At 54.8% G+C, this 16,998-nt stretch overlaps 1 protein-coding gene across 1 annotated transcript in view; it reads left to right on the top strand.

The window, feature by feature from the left end:
- Nucleotides 1-16,998, top strand: part of CFAP100 (cilia and flagella associated protein 100) — a 52,782-nt gene that overhangs the window by 14,260 nt on the left and 21,524 nt on the right. The window contains exons 4-13 of the mRNA XM_043588311.1: nt 4,610-4,710; nt 7,240-7,432; nt 9,597-9,664; nt 9,750-9,913; nt 10,124-10,204; nt 10,672-10,853; nt 11,232-11,264; nt 11,341-11,467; nt 15,717-15,765; nt 15,851-16,002. Coding sequence (XP_043444246.1) covers nt 4,610-4,710; nt 7,240-7,432; nt 9,597-9,664; nt 9,750-9,913; nt 10,124-10,204; nt 10,672-10,853; nt 11,232-11,264; nt 11,341-11,467; nt 15,717-15,765; nt 15,851-16,002 — 1,150 coding nt within the window. The remainder of the gene's footprint in view (nt 1-4,609; nt 4,711-7,239; nt 7,433-9,596; nt 9,665-9,749; nt 9,914-10,123; nt 10,205-10,671; nt 10,854-11,231; nt 11,265-11,340; nt 11,468-15,716; nt 15,766-15,850; nt 16,003-16,998) is intronic.

Below are 16,998 nucleotides of genomic sequence, written 5' to 3'. Positions count from 1 at the left end.
TTAACCTTAGTAGATAGTGCTGAGCAGTTTTCCAGAACACTTGCTCCAATTCACAGTCCCACCAATAATAGGTGTGAGCAATCCAAATGCTCCACATCCTTTCCAACACCTGGCACGTTGTCAATACTTTTGCTATTACCTGGCCCTTTGGATATGGATTAGTATCTCATATTCCCTGTGATCCATGAGAGTGATTACCTTTTCATATGTTCACTGATGACTCTGCTGTGAAGTGCCTGTTCCTGACTCTGCCCACTTTTCTGCTGGGTTGTCTTTTCATTTTAATGATTTCTAGGAACTCTTTACATATTCTGGAAACAAGTCTTTCACCAGTTCTAAATATGCAAATACCTTCCCTCACTTGGCAGATTGCTTTTTCCCTTCTTAGTGGTGCATGTTTAATGAACAAAAGTTCCTAATTTTAGTGGAGTTCACTTTCCCAATCATTTTCTTATCATTGGTATGTTTTATGAACTGTTTTAAAGCTCTCTGCTGACCCCCAAGGCCATGAAGATACTGCATTTTATACAAGTTTTGTTTTCACTTTACAATCAGACCTATAAATCATCTCTAATCTAGTTGTAACCATTTTGTTTGCAGATTCTTTGGATTTTCTCCTCTACAATCACATCACCTTGAGATGACATTATTCGTCCTTCCTTTCCAAGCTTATACTTTTTATTTCTTTTTCTTGCTTAACTACAACCCTGAGTAGAAGTGCAAAGACGGCATCCGTGCCTTGTTCCTGATCATGGGGGGCGGGGGAAGCACGCAATATTTTGCCTAGAGGTTTCTTGTAGATTCCTGTACTCATTTCGTGTTGCTGCTATAGCAAATTACCACAAACTCAGTGGCTTAGAGCAACACAGATAAATTATCTTACAATTCTGGAGGTCAGAGTCCAAAATGAAACTTAGAAAACTAGAATCAAAGTGTCCATGGGGCTGCGTTCCTTCCAGAGGCTCCAGGGGAGAATCTGCTTCCTTGCCTTTTCCAGCTTAGAGGCGCCTGTGTCCTTGGCTCCTGGCTCCTTCCTCCATTTCCAACTCCAGCAGCACAGTGTCCTCCGGTCTCAGTGACATCATTCCAACCTCTGCTTCCATTGTCACACCTCCTCCTCATGCTGCTGGCCTTCCTGCCTCCTGTTAGAAGGACCCTCGTGATTGCATCAGACCCATCTGCAAATCCAGGACCATCTCGCATCTCAAGGTCCTTAGCTTCATCCCATCCGCAAAGTCCCCTTTACCATATAAGGGAGCCTAGTCACAGGTCTGGGATGTAGGCCATGGACATCTTTGGGGGGCCATTACTCAGCTCACCACACTTCCTCTTATCAGACCAGGGAAGTCTCCTTCTATTCCTATGTTGCTAAGACTCTCATTAAAAATCAGTTTCGAACTGTATCAAATACTTTTACTGCATTTCTTGAAAAGATCATATAATTTTCTCCCCCATTCTGTTATTGGGGTTACTACATTGATTGGTTTCTAAATGTCAAACCGACTTTGCCTTTCTGGAATGATCTGCTCCAAATGACTGCCATCCTTGATCGTGGGCTCATCTTCACATTAATACATTAACCATTAGCCGTTCGGAAACATTCCCTACTTGCAGGACTGCAAATGCAATTTCTGTTTTTGGAAGCCCGTCCCCACATAGCTACTTCTAGCTCTGTGGCCTCGGGTGAGCCGCTTCCCTCTCCGTGCCTCAGTTTCCTCAGTGGGAGTAACAAGAATTCCCAACTCATAGGATTGCTATGAAAATCAAGTCAGGTATAGTCCTTGGTCTGGCCCACAGTTAAGTGCTCAGTGCTTGCTAACTATCGTAATTAATCTTTTCGATGGAGACACGGGACATGCAGCCCAGGCGTGCTACCGGCCAGTTTGGGGACATAAAGACTCCGACTCTGGCTCAGTCCTCACTCTTCTGAATTTAGGGAGATGCCTCTGCCCGGGGCTGCTGGGCAGATGCAGGGAGTGAGAGAGACAGGCATGAGGATGTGAGGAGGGGGTTAGCTGTGCAGCACCATTGCTGCACCCAGAGCCATCACTTCCTGCACATCCTCCTCCCACAGCCCAGCCCAGTGGGCCATACTTCCCCACTTAACCCCAGACCCGCTGCCTCCCCAGTTCCAACACTCTCTGTCTGCCAGGCTCCCCCCTTCTTGTCCGGAGCTGTGTGCAATTTCTAAACTTATGCCTTTTCTGGTGGGGCGGGGGGGGGGGGGAATGGCCTGGTGAGGGAGGCGAGCCACGTGCCCAGGGCACCATGTCCCCCGACCTCCTCCCCCCGCCACCTCCCCCCCACCTCCCCTGCCGCCTGACACATAGAGGCCCTTGGGCGGTCTCTTCTGGAACCCCTGTGTCGGAATCAAAGGATGTAAAAGAAAGTTGTGATTAGGCGTGGGACAAGAGTGCACGACTCCAAACCAAACCTGCACAAGCCCGGTCCCTTCTCCTCCCATCCACCACCCGTGTGACCACTACCCACGTGACCTCTCCCTATCTTGGGCGCCCCCCTCCCACGGGCTCCCCTCTCCAGAAGCCCAGCTGAGAACGGACTGCCTGCTTCCTCCTCCCGGCTGGGCCCAGGAGTGGATAATCTTTCTTTATTCTTCTCACTCGTTTTCAAACTATTTTGACCGGTTGAAAAGTTGAAAGAATAGTACAAAGATGTTGTGGACTCGGGGCTTTCCTGACACCTCCACGGGACAGGTGTGGGTGAAGGGTCCTGGCGGACCACCGGGGTGACATGCTGGGGTTGCACTGGCCAGAAACGGCCCACCCCTCTGGCTGCTGCCCTGGTTCCCTCCGATGGCCTGAGCAGGGTGGAGTCTGTCAGTTTCTCCACTCTTCCTAGTTGACAAGTAGGACTCTTGTGCGGCGGTATTTTGAGTCTCTTAGAACTTCAAATCCCCCCTTCACAGCATCCCCTTTCTGCTGGTGAGGGTGTGAAATAAGACAGAAAGGAAAGGCAGGCCAGCATCAGACTTCGAAGTCTGGAAATGCTCACAGCCCCTGGCCTCTGTTCTCCCTTCCCGAAATCAGTTGCAAAGACCCAGTCCGTGGGGGCACATGGGTGTGTGCCGCGGGGTGTCCGAGGCGGCTCCCGGGCTGCTGCACATGTCCCGGCAACGGGTCCTGATGAAATCACGCGTTACCGCAGCCTTTTACATTTGCCTACAGGTCCACAAAGAATTAGTAATTTCACAGGCAGCTGCTGAAGGTAAAGTGTTTTTAGTTATTTATTTTCTTAAAGATTTTTTTATTTTATTAATTTTTTAAAGTGTTTATTTACTTTTGAGAGAGAGACAGAGCATGAGTGGGGCAGGGGCAGAAAGAGACAGAGACACAGAATCCGAAGCAGGCTCCAGGCTCTGAGCTGTCAGCACAGAGCCCGATGCGGGGCTCAAACTCATGAACCATGAGATCATGACCTGAGCCGAAGTCGGACGCTTCACCGACTGAGCCACCCAGGCGCCCTGGTCAAGTGTTTTTTGGGGCGCCTGGGTGGCGCAGTCGGTGAAGCGTCCGACTTCAGCCAGGTCACGATCTCGCGGTCTGTGAGTTCGAGCCCCGAGTCGGGCTCTGGGCTGATGGCTCAGAGCCTGGAGCCTGTTTCCGATTCTGTGTCTCCCTCTCTCTCTGCCCCTCCCCCATTCATGCTCTGTCTCTGTCCCAAAAATAAATAAAAAACGTTGAAAAAAAATTTTTTTTTAAAAATAAAAGAAGATATGAAATTATTAAAAATAGGTGTTAGCATGTACTAGAAGAAAATACCCCCAGAAATATTACCAGCGATTGTTTTGAAGTGGAGGAATTATTTTGTTATTATACTCTTTAGCTTCCAAGAATGCTTTAGTTTGTTTTACAACGAATGCTGTGTCCTCCAAATGGAGGATGCGGGAGAAAGCAACCATATTTTTAAGACCTTAGTTTGGTGCTTCTGGGTTCTGTCCTCCCTGATCCCTGCTGAGCTGAGCAGTGGGAACCTAACCCGTACCCAAAGGGGTGGGAAGAGCAGCAAAATTAGGGTCCTTGGCAGCTCCCATCTCTCCAAGTCCTGCCCTGCCTCCCCAGGCCTCAGGTGTTTTGCCGTCACTCGCCCCCAAACTCAGCCTCCCCCTGGGGGGCTTGTGGAGAATCCTGCGGACAGGGCATTGCCCTACAGCACTCACTGTCCTCCGTAGGCAGGTGCCTCTGCTCTGGAGTCACTGGGCCTCCGTGACCATCTGGCCCCATCACTTCCCCACTCCTGCTTTTCCCCTCTGCAGAATGGGGGTTCCTGGGACTTTAAATGAGAGGGGACAGAGGGCCACATGTCTGAGACCGGGGGCGGGGGGTAGGAGCTGTGTTTACCAGGCCTCTTTCAGATGTCAGGGACAGAAGCCCAAGCCCACCTAGGTTAAACCTGACAGGTGAGTTTCTGCAGTCAGAAGGTCCAGGGTTGGATTTCAGGCACAGCTGGATCCAAGAGAACATTCGACACCTGCTCACGCTTTCAAGGAAGCTCCTCATGCTGGGTTGGGAGGGCACCAGGACTCCAGAGGCACAGACCACCTGTTTGGAAGAGCTGGCTCATCTCTCCAATGAGATATCTCCCTCCCCAGTGCCCGAGATTGTTCCTGACCATGCGGCTAATCCTTTCCACATGTCTGGAGACGTGGATTTCTTCTTGCTCAGAGATCAGGAGCGGAATAAGTCTCGCCTAGTGAGTATCCAGGACTGAGGCCTGCCTGCAACTCTTCCCTCCCTCATGCACGCAGACCCAGATTGCCCTTCTCAGAAGAGTACTTTCCTCAGGTCACTCTCTCACTCTAGAATAGTCAATGGTTCACTATTTTTAAAAAATGTTTATTGATACTTGAGAGAGAGAGGGTGAGGGAGGGAGGGGCAGAGAGAGAGGGAGACACAGAATCCCAAGCAGTCTCCAGGCTCTGGGTTGTCAGCACAGAGCCCCACACAGGGCTCGAACCCATGAGCCGTGATATCATGACCTGAGCTGAAGTTGGATGCTTAACCGACTGAGCCACCCAGGTGCCCCTCGCTATTTTTAAAAAATCAACTCGAAACCCTGATGAGCTCTCCAATCTCTGACCTGTCCCACTGTCTTACCCAGCTTCATCGCCACTCTTCCTGGGCCTTGTCAGAGTGGGCTGTTGGAAGCTGCTGTGGCCACCGTGCTTCAGCTACCAGGTCTTTCTGCTGTCCCTTGCATGAGATGCCACCCTCCTGACACTCCCTGTCCTTCAAGGCCCGTCTCAGACCTCAGGCCCCCTCTCGCCTCTCCCAGGAGACCCGCACCTCCAACTGCTCCAGCCTTGCACAATCCCTCTCGTGGGAATTCTTGGAGGCCAAATCCACACACAAACATGCACCTGTGCGTGTATGCGCGTGCGCACACACACATACACATATGCATGGCCCTCAGCAGCACCTGGGAGTCCCTGAGCTAGCCCCGGACCCCCCTCCACCGGCCCACGCCTTGTCTGCACCCCAGCATAGTCTGTCTTGCCTCCCCACCCAAGAGCCCACTTGCCCACTCCCACCTGCCGTGGCATGGCTGGAGCGAGCAAGCGTCACTGCAGCCAGGCTCAGGGAGGACTCACCAGCGGGCATCTTCACTGAGAAGTGCTCAGCATGGGCCAGGTTTCTGGGACATGGTCTCAGGCACATGCCTATGACCAGCCCTCCCGGGCTGACTCTGTCTACTTCAACTCATGGCTCAGTATCTGAGATTCCTCGGAGAACTGGCTCCGGCCGAGACCCCAACCGAAGACACAAAAGGAAATGCACGTTTTCCAGCCCCTACTCAGACCTCCCTGCCCCACCAACTGCCTAGAAGCTCTGTGGGGGCCACCATCAGTGTTTTCCCCATCCTGCTGCCATGCTGTGCACCCACTCATGCCCTGGAAGGAGACACTCCCACAAAGCCACACCAAGCAGCACACACTTCTGCGAGGCCTCCAAGTGGGCAAATACAGCAGAAACACACACAACTTTCTCTGACGGACTTAGAGACCTTCCTCCAGGGCAGGATTATCTCTTCCCAGCCTGGCCCTGATTCCACGGTCGCTTCTGCCTTCTTCCTAAACCCCCCAAACATGGCACCCGTCCCCCCCCAGCACAGCCCTCCCCCCTCAATCCCGCACCCCAGCAGAGCCCCCCCAATGTCACATTGACCCCAAGCAGCTGCCCAGTTTCTTCTAAGTGCAGACCCTCTGCCACTGGGAATCTAGGTGATATTTCCCCAGCTTTGCTACACGGAGGTCCAATCTAGGGGTCTCCGGCTGGGTCCCACCACAGATGTGGTTTCCCTAAGCAGCTTTCTAAAGACGCTGCATTCATTGCTGCACCTGGCAGCCCTGGGGAAAGGACAGATGAAGAGAAGAGGATTTGTGCAGGCCTGTCTGATCCTGCAGGCTGAGGTGCCTGGGCCATGGAAGGATGTGGAGAAACCCCAGGGCTTGGGCTGCAGGAAGGGATGGGCTCCCCTGAGGGGCCTTTGGCCTACACTGGTCCTCAGGGAAGAAAAGCCCCCATCCCCACGCCATCCTGGGGTCCCCCCAAGCTGAGGGCTCAGGGACGGGAGCAACGCTGGGGCAGGTTGGAGGCCAGGCTGGGTGGAGAGGAGCAGATCCCCGGCGACCTGCCCACCGCTGCCAGCTCTGACTACCGAGCTTGCAGACCAAACTCGGGATTTCGAGTTTCTTTTGGAAACTCACAAGATCCAGCTTCCCGGAACCTTCGGTGTGTCCGATTTAGCAAATCACAATTTGAGAATATGAGAATAGTGTGAATGAATTTCAGGAGGAACCATCGCTTAGTGAGTATGTCCCTGCACTACTGACCTGGAATGCAAACCTGGCTCGGCATCCTGTACTTAATCTGGCAACCCCACCCCCACCTCGCCCTTAACCCCCGCTCTCAGCCCCACTGCCCTCTCACCCCGGGAGCTGTGCTCAGAGCCCCCAGGAGCGTTTTCCCAGGCACACAGCTCCGCAGCCCCCTCTGCGCGCAGCAATGCTTAGCCCCGCCAAGTGCACCCCCACCCTGACCCAAGTGCGCCCCCCGGGCAATTCCCCCTTCACCTCCCGCGCCGCATGCGCGTCCCCTCAAGGCTGTGCGACCCAGGGACAAGGCGTCGCCGCCGATGGGAGGACGCTGGTCCCAGGCGCGGTGGGGGAGGGGGTGGAAGTGGTGGCCGGCCCCGCCCGACCCCGGCTGACCCGCCCAACAGGAGCGGGAGCAGAAGAAGACGCTGCGGATGCACCAAAAGATGACCTACGCGTCCAAAGTGTTGGCCAAGCACACCAGCCTGCGTCGCGAGCTGCAGCTGGAGGACGAGATGCAGGACCAGGAGGTGCGCGCCGAGGCGGAGCGGCTGCGCGCCTTCCACGACGACACGGCGTGGAAGCTCTCCATGACCAAAGGTGGCCCCCTTCCCCAGCGTCGGGTCTTGACCTCGGGGCGCGCGCAGTGCTGTTCACGTGCTCGGAGAGGCAGGGCTCCGGTGCAGTGGGGAAGGAGGGTCGTTTCTGTGTCTGACCCCGCCTCCCTCCATCACAGGGATGGATTCCAGCCGGACTGCCAATCTAAAAGCCTTTGAATCCCAACGTTGCTTGCATTCGGAAGGTTCCCGTGCACGTGAAGGCAGATTGCGCCCATATAAAATATAGTCCCTTAATATGGTGGAGGGAAAGAGCATCAGTCTGGAACCAGGTTCCCTGGGTTCAGATGTCAGCTTCAACACTGAATGCCCTCGCCATCCTGGGCCAGGTGTTCACCTCCTCTGCACGGCAGTTTCCTCTCCGGTCTGATGACAGTGGCGACCTCGTGGGTTGTGGGATTCAGCGTCTTTAGATGCTACACGGAAGTCCTGTGTGTGTGTGTGTGTGTGTGTGAGAGAGAGAGAGAGAGAGAGAGCTGTTATTAATTTTATGACCCAGCATTAATACTCTACCAGCCCAGATGATAGAGTCCTGGAACCCAACTGGTGTACTGAATGTGAATATTAATCCGAGACCCCCCAGCCTCTACCCCCTGACCCAGTGGCTTGTTATATGGGGGAACAAAGCCCCTGAGCTCACTTTGACATTATGTGTGCCGAGCTCTGCATGAAGAGACACAGAACTGCACTTTTTTCCTTTTGGTCTCTACCCTCCATTCCAAGATCTGGGAGAGGAAGCTGGTCTCAGTGGGAAGACTGGACCCAGCAGGTTTAGGCACCAGACCTGTCGGTATCCCAGATTTGACTTGCAGTGAGGACCTGGGTCTCCTTGAGGGAAGAGCCTTCCCACAAGATGGGCCAGGGAGGCAGAGGCCCAGCTGGGTCTCTGCCAGGCTTCTAGGCTTGAAACACCACTCCTACACCACACTAGGGTCTTCTGGAACCGAGAGGGTTTAAGAGATGAGGCAGAGAGTCACATGGCTCTGCTGTCCTTTCCTTGGCTCCTGGTCTCTCCAAAGTCAGGACGTCTCTGGGCTTTCCTCTCCAGAAAGACCAGGGAAAGAGGATCCTGTGGCCCTTTGCTCTCTGCTTATGCTCCAGAAGGTCTTACAGGGGCCCACCTTAACTTTCTCCCACTGGCTTCCCGCCTGGTGTGTAGACCTAGCTGATGAGGGTTTTGGGGGTGATAGTGGGGCCCGTGCGGCCCAGAACCAAAGGCCAAGAAAGAGTTCTTGAAGACGTCTTTGGTGCAAAAGGGTGATTTTCTTGAAGCACGGGGACTGGACCTGTGGGCAGGAAGAGCTGCCCGGGGACCATGAGGAGACACTGGGGGAGGTAGAGGCCAGCGGAAGTTTCCAGTGAGATTTTCATGAGCTAAAGAAGACTCACAGGATACTGGAGGCATAGCTAATGTCGAGCTAAGGTTGTTTTTACCTCTAGCAAAGCAGTAGCAGTAAGACAGCTCCTGGAGAAACTTACTCTGCCCGCCTCAAGTATCTGTCAATGGGCGGCAGGTTACAAGGAAATTTAGTTCTGCCATTTCCTTCTGCCTTTGTTTCCCACATCGCTATGGAGGGGTAATGGAGACTTAGGTCCCGAAGGACTGTGATGCTCTATCAGTTAACCATTTGTTTTTCCCCTTTCCTTTGTTCTTGGGCCGCCTGGGCCGGGGGGGGGGGGGGGGGGTGTTTGCGGCCTATCAGCTTGCCTTATGCTCCCTCATCGTAGCTACTATCTAAACTGGATCCTGGGGTCTTAGAGCACCCCAAATAGAGATCATGCTGCCCTGTTTTTCTCTCCCCATCCCTTTGCAGTTCCTGGCCCAATAGGTCTTTCATTATTAGGTGCAGCTGGGTGAAACTTCCTGGGCAGGGCTGGCCAGAGTCTCACTCCAGGTGAAAAGAGTACTACGGCAGGAGAGGCTCAGGCCAGACTCAGGAAAGGACTTCCCACCTGGCCCGATCTCCAGCAGTGGAGAGTGTGATATATCCACAGAGCCTCCTCTCCTGTTGCTAGAGACGGAGCCCAGTCTCCCAGAGTCCCCGTAACAACCTGGGCCTCACAGCAGAGCAGGTGCCTGGAGAGGTATCCCGGCCGGTCTGGGTCTCTCTCACCCTGCCCACCCCGCCCCTCTCCTCTCTTTGCAGAAAAGAAGATGGAATCTGATAACCTGAACAACTACATCAACCAGAAGCGCCAGATGTTCCGCATCCAGGTTGGCCCAGCTGTGCTGGGGGGGGGGGGGGCGGGCGGGGGGCTGTCCCAGTGAGGGGTGTGACTCCCACTCTGGTGGCCCTCAGTATGCCCTGGACATGAAGCAGCAGGAGATCCAGCGGCTGGAGCTGCTGGTGACCAAGGAGGAGGCAGAGCTGGAGCGGGCAGAAAGGTCCCTGGAGAATGACGCCGCCCTGTTTGAGGAGTTCCTCCGGGAGAATGATCGGAGCTCGGTGCAGGCCCTGAAAGCGTGAGCCCACACGGAGGGCCCCCCAGTGCTCGTGGGGCCTGAGCACCTGCACCCACGCTAGCCTGCAGCCCGCCTGCCCCCCATCCCCTCCCCCCACCACCTGACCCTGGCAGCTCCCCCAACCCACCGCCCCGCCCCAGGGCGGTGTATATGCCCCCTTTAACAGTTTTGCGACTGGCCCCCTGCCCCCATCCTCATCCCCACCTCCAGGGCTGAGAAGGAGACCAAAGCAAAGGTGGAGAAGATCTTGGAAATCCGGGACCTGACCACCCAGATCATGAACATCAAAAGGTGAGCGCGGAGGGCAAGCCACTGAGGTTGGCCTGCCGCCACTTCCCTCTGTCATTCGCCCCCAGCCAAAAGAAGCCCCCACGCAGGGCAGATCTCGTGGCTTTGCCTCTCAAACCTAAGTGGTTCAGGGACTCAAAGCCCTGCGGGAAGCAGCTGCACATTTTACAGAGGAGGTGACAGGGGCCAAGAGAGATCCAGTGACTTTCCCAAGGCCACAGCACCAGGAGGCAGGCTCACTTGGAGACCAGGGTCCCCAGGGTAAGCTGCAAGTCCAAAGTCACAGAGGGTTATACCTGTGGAGGTGTGACCCACGTCGGTCCCCAGCAGGCCGGTGTCCTCTCCCAGGCACACCTGTCCCCAGGAGAGCCAGGAGCACTCTGGGCTTACCCAGGCTGCAGAGGCAGTTCCCTCTGGAGGGGTCTCCCCACGAGGAGGAAGCTGACCTCCCCTCCCCCTCCCCAATCCAGCGAGATCTCCAAATTTGAAGACACTTTGCAGCATTACAAGGCCTACAAGGACTTCCTGTACAAGCTGTCGCCCAAGGAGTGGTTGGAAGAGAGGGAGGAGAAGCGTTTGGCTCTCAAAAAGGCCAAGGAGGTCACTGAGCCCCCCATAGAGAACACTTTACACTCCACGATCCGGGACAAAGGTAACAGGAAAGAAGGTAGTTCCCTGGGTCCACCCAGACCCGTGCCCTGCTGGCAGTGGCCTTGGAGGTGTCCAGGCCACAGGCTGGGCCCCTTCAGTGCCGGTAAAGCCCCAGCCAGGGGCAGCAGCTGCCCCTTAGGGCCCACACATTCCCTCAGGGAAGACAGGGCCATCTCTAACTCAGACCCAAGGGGCTTTCCTCCCTTGTAGGTCTTTCTGAAACTGCATGGGCCCTAAAACTGTGGGGGGGCCCTGAAACTGTGGGGGCCCTTTCTGAAACTGTTGGGAGGGCCCCAGGGAGCCCTGTGCCCTCAAGCAGTATTGCTGAAGGCCTTGCTCCAGTGGAAGCCATCCGAAACCCCTCCCTTGTTTCCTGTAGGACCAGGGACCAAGGGCAAGACAGGCTCCAGAGGTACGTGGCTGGCGCAAGCTGGAGGGGCCCTGCCCCGGGCTGGGGCATGTGAAAGCCATCCCTCTGTTTCCTCCAGAGGGGCAGGGCCCAAAGAAGTTCTGGAAGTTCCTGCAGGTGGCGCAGCTGGGGCAGATCCCGTCCAACACCCTGAACCTCCAGCATAGAAGCCAGGCCAGTGTGTATAGCGGGCTGAACGCCAAAGGGTGAGTGGGTCTGGGGTAGGGCAAGGAGGCTGGGGTAGTGGCTGGGGCCCGCTGGGGACTGCTCCCAAGTGGCTCCAGGCCAGGGGTGCCTAGGACAAGCCCAGCCTCTCCGGGAAGGGTGAGACTGTGACCAGGGGGCTGTTCCCAGCTTGAAGGGTGTATAGTCTGACTCAAGCCCCAAGATCGAGGTGTTTTCTAAACCGTTTTATTTCTGTCCGATTTGGTAACCTTCTGTCTGGGGTGGCCCACTTGGGTGCTAAAACGAGACAGTCAAATATAAACGGATGCAGGCAGGCAAGTGGGTGCAGGGAGCGTCAGAGCCTTTTAAGAGAAGCCAGAGTCTGGGTTTTTACATAAAATGCTCTCTGGGCCTGGCTTGTCTCTGCTGCATGCCTGCGTGATCGTGCGCAGAAGCAGGCGTTGTTGGCGGTCGCCGCCTAGTGCCCCACTGCACGAAGCCCCACTCTCCAGGTCCTCTACGATTGGTGGCCTTTTGGGTTGTTCCCAATTCTTGGCTATTTTGATTAGAGCTGCTGCAAACATTCCAGTACTTTTATGTTGGAGTACTCTTTGCATGAGTATTTTTGTTGGAAACAAGAGTGGGAGTGCTGGTTCACGAGGCGAGATGCTTAGCTTTAGCGGCTTCTGCCAAAGACCTGCCATGGCTGCTACATTATACGCTCCAGCCAACAGGCAAGAGAGTTCCGGCTGCCCTGCCACGTCCTGTTCAGATCCGGCTATCGTAGGTCCCTTCCATTCTCGGTATTCTGGCATGGTTATTTCATAATAGAGTGTCTTGGGATGCCTGGGTGGTTCAGTCGGTTGAGCATCCGACTCTTGATCTGGACTTAGGTCGTGATCTCACAGTCCTGGGATTGAGTCCGCACCTACCGTGCGGAAACTGCTTGGGATTCTCTGTCTCCCTCTTTCTCTGCCTCTCCCCTGTGCTCTCTCTCGGCCTCTCTCTCTCTCAAAATAAATAAACGTTTAAAAAATAAAAGAGACTGTCTCGACAGACAGATCAGGAGATGAGGTCACTGAAATGGTAGTTTTTTTATTTTATTTTATTTTTTTTAATTTACATCCAAATTAGCATATGGTGCAACAATGATTTCAGGAGTAGATTCCTTAATGCCCCTTATCCATTTAGCCCATCCCCCCTCCCACATCCCCTCCAGTAACCCTCTGTTTGTTCTCCGTATTTATGAGTCTCTTATGTTTTGTCCCCTTCCCTGTTTTTATATTATTTTTGCTTCCTTTCCCTTATGTTCATCTGTTTTGTCTCTCAAAGTCCTCATATGAGTGAAGTCCTATGATTTTTGTCTTTCTCTGACTAATTTTGCTTAGCCTAATACCCTCCAGTTCCATCCACGTAGTTGCAGATGGCGAGATTTCATTCTTTTTGATTGCCGAGTAATACTCCATTGTATCTGTATAACCACATCTTCTTTATCCATTCATCCGTGGATGGGCATTTGGGCTCTTTCCATACTTTGGCTCTTGTTGATAGTGCTGCTATAAACATTGGGGTGCATGTGCCCCTTCAAAACAGCACACCTGTACCCTGTGGATAAATACCTAGGAGTGCCATTGCTGGGTCGTAGGGTAGTTCCATTTTTCATTTTTTGAGGAACCTCCATACTGCATTCCCAGAAATGGTAGGTTTTTTTTGTTGTTTTTTTTGGGGGGGGGACAGAGAGAGACAGAGCATGAACGGGGGAGGGGCAGAGAGAGAGGGAGACACAGAATCGGAAACAGGCTCCAGGCTCCGAGCCATCAGCCCAGAGCCTGACGCGGGGCTCAAACTCACGGACCGCGAGATCGTGACCTGGCTGAAGTCGGACGCTTAACCGACTGCGCCACCCAGGCGCCGCAGAAATGGTAGTTTTTAAATGCAATACCACCTCACACCTGTCAGAATGGCTAACATTAACAACTCGGGCAACAACACATGTTGGCGAGGATGCGGAGAAAGAGGAACCCTTTTGCACGGCTGGTGGGAATGCAAACTGGTGCAGTCACTCTGGAAAACAGTATGGAGGTGGCCCCAGGGGCTCAGCCTCCCCACCCCTCTCCTTTGTATCTCTCATCCCTTAGGTGTACCAGCCTCTGTCCTTCCTCCTCTACGACAGCCTGGCAACCCTCTCCCATGCTTCCGTCCGCTACCTGCTCCTGAGGGCCACGCCCCTATGCGGATGACCCCCCTTACATGTTTGTTCTCACTACGCAACCTCCCATATCCCCCAGCTGATGCTTCTCAGGCAGGAAGGGGACCTGAGTGCTACCGGTTTCCAAGCTCACTTTCATCTTGATGTGTCACGGTCCTGCCTTGTGAAGAAGACTGGCCACCGTTAGTGGGCCAGGCACATGCCTCGGGTTCACTTTTATCCCTGCAACCCCGGCCGGTGGGAGCTGTTGTTTACAGTTCGGTGTTGAACAGAGGCTCCGGGGGATTTAGCTCTGCATGCTTCCTCTACCGGGACTGCCCTCAGCCCTGGAGCTCCCACCATCCAGGCCCCATGTTGGGGCAGTCCCTCAGACTAGAGGTCTAGGATCACACTATTCTGGGTCCCTCCATCTATTAGCCATGTGACCAGGGTCACTGAGTACAGTTGAGCAGGTTGTGGGCTGCAGAAGGCACTCAACTGAGAGGGCAAGTGGGAGCTAAAGTCCAGCCTACCCCCCAGACTACATCCATCTGGAGGCAGATTCTCAGGCACCTTATGGGCCAGCAGTGCCCTGCAGGTGACATGGGGCAGGTGGCTAGTTCTCAAAGCCCCATATTCCTCATTTGCCAGAGGAACATCAATGTGTTTGGTGTGAGCTACAGGCCTGGTGAGTGATTTGGTTGTTCCTGTGGCCCTTCCTCTGAGAAGCCCTCCAGGGTTCCCCCTCAGGGCTCCCACAGAGCCCTGCACTTATCACCTCCCCATGTCAGGTGGGTCAGAGCCTGGAGTCACATGAGCCTCAGCCCAGGTTCCTAGGGGTGGAGCCCAGGCTCCTCAGGCTAGAAGCCTGCCCCACCTGCTTCTCAGCCAGCAGAACCTGTGCGTTGAGGGCAGGGGCCCAGGCCGAAGCAGGCCAGGAGGGGCAATGAGAGCAGGTTTGGAAGTCATTTGAGGTTGGGTCCCATCCAGCAGGGCCTTCCAAGGCCCACGCTGAGTGCTCAAAGCCCACGATTTTTCCAGTACCTCCGAGGGTCTGGGAGAGCCCCCGCCCCTGTGGGGTGCTCAGGGTCCATCAGAGGTGCTGCGAGTGTCACAGGATAGCCCAGTGGGACCATCAAGGACAAGTGCCAAGGCCATATCTAGATAGGGGAGGTGGGCAGAAAAGGCCCTGAAGGTGGCTCCTTGAAGGTAGGGGTGCCTGGGTGGTTCAGTTGGTTAAGCATCCGACCTCAGCTCAGGTCATGATTTCACAGCTCATGAGTGTGAGCCCTGCGTCAGGTTCTGTGCTGACAGCTCAGAGGCTGGATTCTGTATCTCTATCTCTGTCCCTACTCTTTTCGCTCTCTCTCTCTCTCTCTCTCTCAAAAATAAACATTAAAGGAGCACCTGGGTGGCTCAGTGGGTTGGGCATCCAACTTCGGCTCAGGTCATGATCTCGTGGTCCATGAGTCTGAGCCCTGCGTCGGGCTCTGGGCTGACAGCTCAGAGCCTGGAGCCTGTTTCAGATTCTGTGTCTCCCTCTCTCTTTGACGTTCCCCCGTTCATGCTCTGTCTCTGTCTCAAAAATGAAAAAACGTAAAAAAAGAATAAAATAAAATTTTAAATAATAATAATAAATAAATAAACATTAAAAAAAGAAGAAGAAGACGAATGGTCAATGAGGGGCAACCCTAGCAGTGGCAGTGGGTGCAAAGGCCCTGAGGTAGGTCAGCACCCAGAGAGACAGAAAGAGGGCGGGTAAGGCAGGAGCAGGGGAACTTCAGGAGGAGAAGGAGGCGAGGGGGGCAGCAGGGGCCCTGGGCAGCAGGTTCCAAGGAGGGGGCTGAGTTTTATTCTGTCTGAAGTGACATGAACTAACTGAATTTGAAACAGTCCCCTGGCTGCTGAGTGACCATTGTGGGGCCAAGAGGAGGGCCAGTGCCCCTGCCTGGTCAGCTGGCGGGGTGAAGGAGGGGACGAGGACATAGGGAGCAGGGAGGTGCCCTGGTGACTCCAGATGGCTTCACCGCTGGGGCGGGAGAAGATGACCACCATCTCTGTGCACCAGGTCACTGCTGTCCTGACCCTGCATCTCTCTGCAGATCAGACTCTACCACCACTATGACTGAGGACTCAGGCAGCGACGGGGAGGTCAGTGGCCACGCTCCGGGTGGGGCTGCGGAATCCGGTCCCCCTGCACCGACCGGCCAGCCCACATGCATGGCTCTGGTTGCAGGAGCTGGACCTATACTTCACGGAGCCCCAGCAGCTCCTGGACATCTTCACGAAGCTAGAGGAGCAGAACCTGTCACTCATCCAGAACACCCAGGAGATGGAGGAGACCCTGGAGGATCTGAACTGCACTCTGAAAAACACCCAGATCCGCATGTAGGTCTCCTGCTGGGGCTGACTGGGCGGGCAGGGGAAGCTTCCAGCCTTGGCTGTCATCCTGGGACCCTGGGATGCCACTGGGAATTGGGCTATGGCAGCCCCCCACCTTCCCCATCCAGGGCCTTGGCCCTGCCCTAGCTTTAGTTTTCTGGAAAGCTCCGCAGGAAGCCTGATTCTGGGGACAGGGCATGTCCTTTTGGGCAGAGGGGCTGGGGGATGGGAAGAGGTCAGGTGGGTGGAGCCACATGGGGCTGGTCCCCTCCCTTGGAGCAGCCTGCAAGTCAGAGGGAGGCTTCAAGGAAGGACACCCCCGCCCCGCCCTCCCTCCCCCGTCCAGGTGCATTCTGCTGATGCCAGGCCCAGCAGGGCTGGGCTGTATCAGGCCTGTCAGAAGTGAGGAATCATCCCTTCATACCCAAACACTGACCGAGCACCCATTCTGGGTCAGGCCCAGGTCTAGGCTCTCCAAGGATAAGGCCAGGCCCTGCCTCATGGAGCTGACATTTGACAGAGACAGGCAGACGGGCTCACGGATTGGACGTGGAGATACTGACATGTGCAAGAGGAACACAGACAATGATACGAGAGGGAGGCTAAAGTAGGGGTGGTGGCAGATAGGAGGGGGACAGGGGAGGCTCCCGGGGAAAGTGTCACTTGAACCAGGCTCTTCCTAAGCGATGGGAAGCTGCACAGAGATCTGGTGGTAGAGGGTTCCGGGCAGAGGGAAAGCAGGTGCGAAGAAGTAAGGAAGAAGCCCACCCAAGACTCGGATGCCCCACAGGGAGCCATGTTCTTGAGTATCCATGTTGGCCCGTGTTCTGCCACGGAGAATCTCCTGCAGGTGCTGTGAAACTACTGGTTCTCGGGCGAGATTGTGTTTCCCAGAAAGCTGAGGGTAGCAGAGACAGAGGGGGAGATGAGCTGGGGAGACGTAGACAGCCTCCCTGTTTCCAGGAACCTGGCGAGAGGACACACACACATGCATGCGTAGCA

The sequence above is a fragment of the Prionailurus bengalensis genome, chromosome A2 (genome assembly GCF_016509475.1).
Source record: "Prionailurus bengalensis isolate Pbe53 chromosome A2, Fcat_Pben_1.1_paternal_pri, whole genome shotgun sequence".
In the NCBI taxonomy this organism is placed as follows: Eukaryota; Metazoa; Chordata; class Mammalia; order Carnivora; family Felidae; genus Prionailurus; species Prionailurus bengalensis.
Note: the sequence above shows the minus strand (reverse complement) of the source record. Positions and strands in the feature narration are given on the sequence as shown.